General features: G+C 35.6%; 1 protein-coding gene across 2 annotated transcripts; it reads right to left on the reverse strand.

Moving 5' to 3' along the window:
- Positions 1-4,940, reverse strand: LOC133303445 (O-fucosyltransferase 15-like). Of its 2 annotated transcripts, none has more exons than XM_061503355.1 (10): positions 4,485-4,940; positions 4,185-4,274; positions 3,962-4,055; positions 3,782-3,843; positions 3,552-3,640; positions 1,898-2,015; positions 1,663-1,806; positions 1,198-1,532; positions 786-1,026; positions 1-522 (listed from the first exon to the last, which is right to left on the reverse strand). In XM_061503355.1, exons 1-10 carry the CDS (start codon positions 4,779-4,781, stop codon positions 214-216), a joined length of 1,779 nt encoding a protein of 592 aa, XP_061359339.1. In that variant the 5' UTR covers positions 4,782-4,940; the 3' UTR covers positions 1-213. The 2 variants fall into 2 exon arrangements, with proteins under 2 accessions (XP_061359339.1, XP_061359338.1); XM_061503354.1 differs by having other exon boundaries at positions 1,895-2,015; positions 4,485-4,939.
- Positions 4,941-8,178: the final 3,238 nt, after the last annotated feature.

An 8,178-nucleotide genomic window follows, 5' to 3' on the forward strand; every position in this document is an offset into this window, starting at 1 on the left:
AAATATTCTGAACATAACCAGCGTGATGGAACGTAAAAGATGATTGTCACTCACTGTCTGTCAGAGATTAATCCCACGCAAAGTCATGGTCAAGAGTGTAGTTATACTGGCATGGATTAAGCAGATTAGCCAGAGGAAAAAATTGAATGGGAATAATGAACAACGGTGTTACAAATTACAATTGGCAATTACAGTCAAGCTTAGATAATTAAATCAATCTGTCCTGCACATACATTCTTTACACCTAGGATACCTATAAATACTTCTCGCCTTAGGCCTTGTCTGTACATGTTTAGTTTGTCTAACTGCTTTCCTCACTCTCTGTTCAAACACACGCCATTCTATGGTAGAGTTCTTCACAAATATACTAGCAAGCCTGCGTTTATTTGGACGTATTGTTGCCATTTTTCCTCCACCATAATATATTCGATACCCAGACACCAAAGATGATAGCTGACTTCCTGAATCAGTCATGGCAAATGCATCCGAAGCAGTACAGCCTATGAAATCCAATGCGGCTAACTACAATAGAAACAGTTTCTTGTCATTCTTCAAAAGACTAACACTAGAACCATAAGTTCTTTCTCAATTACCATGCTGATAAAAAGAAAAAGAGATAGAGCAGGTATACACGCCCAAATAATGCCAAAAATTGAATAATAAGCACAAGGAGCAACGTACAGAACCAATAGAGCCCGCAAAACAAAAAAATTTCTAACAAGGAACTTAATTAAACTTGTAATATCTTCAACACAAATGAAACAAGAATGACGATAGCAACTAACCTGAGATGAATAATTAGCAAATGGTTCCAGTTCGGCTGATGAAAGCAAGTTCTCTTTGGTGACTAATTTAGGGTACAAGCTTGTCAAAGCAACCAACCGTGAGCTACCTCCATACAAATTAGAACCAGCTACAAATATATGTGTTTTGCGGTTAAAACCAAGAGCAGCAAGCATAAGGATGGCTTCTTCAGGTGTCAAAGGACATAGGCCTTCAGCCCTGAGTTCTGAAGGAGAAGGTAATCTGCATAGAAGATTCTAATTATTTTGAGTCAAAGTAGTTAAATAGTAAGGCTCTTCTCTGTATAAATTGAAATTGCTGTGCGTAAAAGAAGATAAGTATGTCAACCAAGTTTTTGCAATCATAGTATAATAAGTGGGGAAGAGTTTCAGATGGAAAGATTATGATGCATACTTTGTAGTCTTCTTCAGCAGTGCCAATGCAGGAAAATGGATTTCACGGTATGCTTCCAATTCTTTCCTCTCTTCTTCACCTCCCCCAAATTCACATAAAGAATGAGATACCATGTCAATTTCAAATCTGAGATGCAAAGCTAGGTACTTGGATGCTTTCTTCTCATGATTTCCACTTTCCTCCTTAATTGATTCTGCAAATGGACCGACAAGATAACGGTCCAATGGTCCTATAAGACCTGCATGTTCGCGCAACCTTTTAAGAAGCAAAGCACCAGTTTCTTGTATTCTGGGAACAAATTGCAGGGCATGAAAATTACATCTGCAACGAAGTCTCTAGATGAATTCCCCAATTAGGAAGAGCATAGTAGGGCTTGAGATCAAGAAAGATGGTAATAGTAGAGCATTGCAGGGCTTGAGATCATGAAAATTATACTGTAAGGTTTAAGCATCAAAGGACATTTACCTGCAGCTCAAACGGTATTGGATCAAATGCCAAGCGATTCCCAAATCCAACAAAGTGAACAACTTGATTTTTAAGTATAATAGGTAGGATGTGTTTCAAGTAAAACCTTGGCTTGGCCTCCTTCTCCATGTCAACATCTGTCACCTGGAAAAGCATTCCAACAATTAAATACAAATAGAAATGATATAGTTAAGTTTAATTAATTTACTGGAGGGGATAGGGAGAGACTTACAACACTACCGATTGCCTCCAAGTTCAAAGACTGCAGTTCATTAGGAAGTTCCCTCACTATCCGAATATCAGGAGTCAAGTAGTTAATAAAATACTCCTCCTGATAGATATCGCTGAATTGACTATGAAATTATACAATAAGCAATTATAAGTTATGTTGACAAAGTCAAAACCCTTGGACTGCAGATGTGGCATTGAAATGATACAAGACAAAAGCTAAAACAAGGAATTCTCTTAATGCATGCTATTATGACCCTCAAATACATGAAAAGTAAAATAAAATTAAAAGCAGTAACCTATTAAGTCATATGTTCAACCTATCACCATACTTGTGAATAGCCCCGTTTTAGCGCGCTATAGCGGAGTTGCGTTGCGGTGCAGTGGCCAGCCACCTCAGACCGCGCCGCGACGGTCAGGCGAAGTGTAGCGGATGTAGCAGCCGCTATTGTGCCGCTACAGTAGTTTCTGCAAAAGTGTTCTCGTCGTAGAAAGAAGAGATTTACAACTTAGATACAAGTGAAAGTGAAGATTAAGATTTGGATGTTCATGATTTCAATTATGATTAGTGTTGAGATATATAATCCCACATTGGTTGTATGTGCAACTAATGTGGAGTTTATAAGGTCTTGGGCACTCACACCCTTTGAGCTAGCTTTTGGGGTGGTGCATCCCAAGGTTCTTTACATGGTATCAGAGCCTCGCCGCCCCCCACTTTCTCTTGTGGCGTTTCTTAGCACAGGTAGGCTGGGCCTGTTGCATTGTCCACTCTTCAAGCCCAATGGGCTCTCGTGTGAGAGGGGGCGTTTGGGGTGGTGACCTCAAGGTTCTTTACATGGTATCAGAGCCTCGCCGCCCCCCACTTTCTCTTGTGGCGTTTCTTAGCACAGGTAGGCCGGGCCTGTTGCATTGTCCACTCTTCAAGCCCAATGGGCTCTCGTGTGAGGGGGCGTGTTGAGATATATAGTCCCACATTGGTTGTATGTGCAACTAATGTGGAGTTTATAAGGTCTTGGGCACTCACACCCTTTGAGCTAGCTTTTGGGGTGGTGCATCCCAAGGTTCTTTACAATTAGTTCCTTAAGTTCTTTGATTTTGACATTTAACTTAAGTGGCAGTTTGAATTTTGACTAATTTTGCTACTTTATTTTGTTGTGTTACATTATTTGAGACTTTTATTCCTTCAATTCACTTATGATTTGAATTTTAATGTTTGAAATCATTTATGTTTGAGTTTAAGATCCTTCAAATTTGTTTTTTATGTCACATTTTCATATTTTAAATTTTATATTTGTGGAGTACAATTTAGTATATCACTTAGGTACACTTTGCATAGTAGCGTTGTAGCACTACCCGCTATAGCGCTATAGCAATTTGGAGGGTCAGCCGCTACGCGCTGCTATCTGAGATTAATAAGTATGCCTATCACCCAAAATTATTCAAAAAGCTCGTAGCTATTTATTTGAATAACAGATTTAATTCATCTACTACAACCAGATCAAAATTCACAGGCATATTAAAACATCCCACTAATCATCAGAGTCTCAACTGTGCATTTGGTCCAGCAACTAAATATTTGGTTTTATCAAATAAAGTAGGAAAACGAAATAGAGAAAGACTACGTGAGTAGGAAGAAGAAAGAGAGATAGACAGAGAATTACCTCACATCTCTCCATACACTACTGTACATAAATTTGGGCACAACCAAAGTTGAATTGAGTAACCGGGCCACAACAACAGCATTACAAACCTGTTGCGAATCAAAATTAACATAAACGGCATGCTAGTCACTTAAAATAAAGCTTAAGATTTTCTCCATTAAAATCAACCGAAACCCAATTAATTCAGAAGCAGTGACATTAAAACACACAGTCTAACAAAGAATACTCACAGCTACTCGTTGCTGATTGATTCCCCCATTTGCAGTAACCAAAATGTATCCATTATTTCCTTCTATTGGAGTACAGAAGAAGAGAGCAGACTATGAGTACCATCTTAGGGACCAAAGAACATTTTTTGCAGTTACACATAGACATATCATAAACAATTGTTAAATTTCAGGCACACGTACCATTAGGTGCCCAATTACGCTGATCAGCACAAGGTCTCCAAACAGAAGCAGGGGCGAATGGTTCCAGCCACAAATCTTTTGGTTCACGTTTATTCTGTCCCATACAACACACTAAGTCAGAGTCAATAAGAACTTGCTCTGAAGAGAAATAAGTGGAAATCAATCCATAACCTAATGGCTTATAACTACTAGTACTAACTAACCACAGATCCCTATACTATACCTCTGCTAAAGCATGTGCAGTCAATGCCAACATCCTTACATAATTTCCCTTCTGTGATTTTTTCCTATTTCCAGACTTGTTCCATTTCCCCTGCAAAATCAAATATCAGAAAAAGAACCAAAAGGAAGAAACTCAACAAACTCACTCAGAGGCCAAGAAATATTAGACATATCATATCACATCAGTGTTTCAAATATTCTGAAATTCTATATATTGAAAACGGCGCATACACGCATCGCATGTAATCAAAATCATTTAACTGTTCATCACCGTTGGTAATAATAAAAGAAGCTTAACTACCTGAAGGGAAACCGAAACAGACGAAGGAGGCGTTGGCTTCGGAATAGGATGGGGTCCATCGTGTTGATGTTGTAGCCGTACAAGCATAATCCAATTCACAACAAAAAATGAAGCTAGCAACGCAATAAGCGCCAGAAGCACTTTGGTTCGTTTCCTTCGATACCACGACGAAAACGACAAGGACGAAGAAGAATGGGATCTACGGGAACTGGAGATGCGTCTCGGCGAATGACTCGAAATTGGCGAGTTGGACCGGCACCGATCTGGCACCACGTCGAAATCGGAAACGGATACCATGATTCGGGTTCGGGTCAGATCCGTAAGAAGAGGAGTTGAAATCTGTTGTTAAATAAATTAATTTTGTTTAGTTAGCAATAGCAATTAGCATTAGGAACGGCAACGGCGGCGTCGTTGGGTGAAGTAAAGAAATAAGGAATCTTCGAATTGATGAATTTAACGCAAACTTGAATGCCTTGTGACTTGTCCGAGTTCCCATTCTAGCAGTTTAGTTAGGTCGGGAATTATATTTATAAATGTAAATCTTCATTTATTATAACTATTTTGTTAATTATACTTCATTAAACGAATGGTCAATTCATTTGAAATATTAAGTTTATCCTAGATTGACATCAACCCGTAAAATAAACAAAACTAGAGTTGACATTGCTCCTTCGGGGATACCCGTTAAAAGTTGATGACACTTCTTCATTCATCTTAAATGCTTTTATTTTGATTTTGTATGAATTATAAATCAAGAACTGAATTCGATATCAGATTCTACTTCCCAGTTTGTAATAAACAGGTGACTGAATTTGAACATACTGTCACCGACCCACACAATTTATATGTTGTTTGTTTAGTCTTGGTTGGCTATATAACAGGAGTTAATAAGAGTTTATGGAAATCTAGCTATACACTCGTAGATTTTGATCTATTCCTACCACACGCGGATATAAGGCCCAACTCGTAAATGGTCCAACAGTCAATGTAAGAAAAATGTACTTGATATGCGTTCACATGTTCTTTTTACGAAAAACATGTCTGGAACTGGAAGAATACAGATAAATAGGAAGCTATTGAGCTAAACTCATTCATGAACGTAACGTGTCCCCGCTTTTCCTCTCACGTGACTAAGCTAACTTTTCCAAATAGTGCTGGCATCTCGATATTGCCGTTTTACCAAAAACGTTTGGCAGAAATCAGATCAGGTAGCACCGATTGATCTCGCGTTAGTCGCGCAAGTTAACAAAGAGATATTAACTAACGGAAATACTTACCGGAATGGTATTGTTTATTTCTGTAATTATTTTTTTAATAATATATTTTTTAAAGTATATAATTAAAAAATAATAATTTTAATATTACAATTATATATTTTTTGAAAATGAGTTGCATGATGTCCTCAGGACATCCGATCCACCCATTAACTAAAATGCATATTCAAGCACTTTCCCCAGCCCCAAAAGAATTATATTTTTCACTTTTAGTACCTGGCTTAGTTTTTCTTAATTTTTCTTCACCTTTTAAAAAAAATTAAATCAAACACTTAAATAAAAGTTCTTAAAAATGTATTTTTTAATAAATAAAAAATATAAAAATAACATTTTATGAAAAGCTTTTAAGAAAAGTTTCTAACTTTTAACTTCTGTCTTGAAATCAAAAAAAGTCCCACTCACGTTGCCGTCAGCCCGTCACTTCTACAACCCTGAAAAAACTCAATTGCATTTCACTCATCTCATCTCTTCAACCATCGCTTCTGGCCTCCTCAGATTTTGATAGTAATCAGATTACTATCAAAATTTAGACACCGTCGGAGAGTCAGCCATTTTCACACACCGTCGATCATCGCATTCCAGTCACCACCACCAAAAGCCCTCACTTTTCAAATTCGGCTTCATCATCATCATCGACGGATGAGGATGCCCCATGCTATGAGGACCCAAGTCCTGGAGCCAAATACCATAATGAACAAGCTCGCATGCTTCAGGCCTCGCTCCCTCACATCGTTCATACACTGATTTCTCTTCCTCTTATTTTCAAATTTTTTCATTACTTTTATTTATGTCAATATTTCAATTGCCCAAAATTATAATCCAAATAGTTGAGCTTTTTTTTTGTTCTTATTGCAAATCTAACTGGGTGTATTGGATTGGGATTTTAATGGATTATTTTCGGACAAAAAAATCCGTTGGTATTCGATTAGGATTTTAATGGATTGAAAAAAAGTCACGTGGTATCCGATTAGGATTTTAATGAATTATTTTAAAATTCGTCCAAATCCGTTGGTATTCAATTAGGATTTTAAACAATGGAATCACAATCTCGAGGTATTCAAAAATTCGAAGATTTTAATGGATTTTCTATTGGTGTGAATTTCGTGAGACTTTTTAGTGAAAAATATAAATAGATGTCTTTCTCACAGTCTCACCCTAACACCTAGGATTTCTTCAGATTCTTCTATTGCAGTGTTTTCTTCTTCCTTTGACAGGTGACTGCTCGAAATTGGGTTCCGCCAAGGGAGCTTCATCAAAAATAAAAATAAAAAGCTTATTTTTGAGCGATTTTCATCACAAAACAACACAGAAACAACAAATCAAGGAGATTTTAATATAATCTATCTCAAAAATAACATATTTTTGAGCCATTTTTGAGAAATTTGGGAAGTTTAAAAAGTGATTTTTCAAGCTATGGGTCGAGGTTTTTTGCGGAACAAAAACGTGTGATTTTTGTATTAAAAACAACATAAAATGGTTAAAAAATAACAAGGGAACTAAAACCCTCAAACTAATTTTTCGTTTTATATCAATGAAACAATATCAATTTAAAGAAAGATTGAAACTTTCATAATATGAACCCTATATTTCGTAACAATACATTCAAGAACGAAATTTCTTCACTATAGGAAACATTTTCAAACAATTTTTGTGTCAATACATAACTAAATACTTGTTTCTTATCGATTGAAAAAACTTTGAGAAAATTTCGAAACTTTCATGTAATTAAACCCAAAATTTCAGATTCAAAATTTTCTTAGAATATTCAATGAAAATATGCATATGATATATGGTTAGAAAACTATCATCACGTAAAACAAAAACCCCAAGGTTTTCAAGATCAATTGCAAAAAATTCCAAATGAAATTTTATCATGAACTTTAGGTTCTATATGCAAATTTAGAATTATTTTTATAATTAATAAAAATTTGGGTCTTATAATCATATATGCATAACTTTGATAACAAATGAAGAAGATAATTTTCAACCCATTAGATATGTGAAAAGCCGTTGTTTAGTAATTTTGAATGTTTGTTAAAAATTATATTTTGTTTTACTGATTGAGAAAAATATATTAGGATTTACTTTTTTTTATTAATTTCATTGCATTTCTTTGTTATTTTTTTATGGAGAATATTATACTTACAATCTATTTTTGTTTACAACCTTTTACAACCATATCTTAACCGTTGATTTCCGTCAATCAATGGTTATTATTTTCACAAATCAAACTCATTAATTAATATTTAATTTCAAAGTTAACCGTTGATATATGGTTACTATTTTCGCAAATCAAACTCAAACTCATTGAGAAAATTATATTAGATTTTATTGATATGTGGAGAGTTGTTGCTTAGTAATTTTTGAGATAATTTTCAACTCGTTGTTAAGTTTACTTTTTTTTATTAATATCATTGCAT

Source organism: Gastrolobium bilobum, unplaced genomic scaffold, assembly GCF_033153095.1.
Source record: "Gastrolobium bilobum isolate Gb01-03AN ecotype WA unplaced genomic scaffold, APGP_CSIRO_Gbil_v1 utg8714, whole genome shotgun sequence".
In the NCBI taxonomy this organism is placed as follows: Eukaryota; Viridiplantae; Streptophyta; class Magnoliopsida; order Fabales; family Fabaceae; genus Gastrolobium; species Gastrolobium bilobum.

Bases quoted from the DNA above. Each gene is read 5' to 3' on its own strand.
- LOC133303445 (XM_061503354.1), bottom strand. From the start codon at position 4,781: ATGGTATCCGTTTCCGATTTCGACGTGGTGCCAGATCGGTGCCGGTCC. The intron at 4,275-4,484 runs GTAGTTAAGCTT...TTGATTTTGCAG, and splicing joins CTGTTTCGGTTTCCCTTCAG to GGGAAATGGAACAAGTCTGG. The intron at 3,641-3,781 runs GTGAGTATTCTT...GATTCGCAACAG, and splicing joins TCAATCAGCAACGAGTAGCT to GTTTGTAATGCTGTTGTTGT.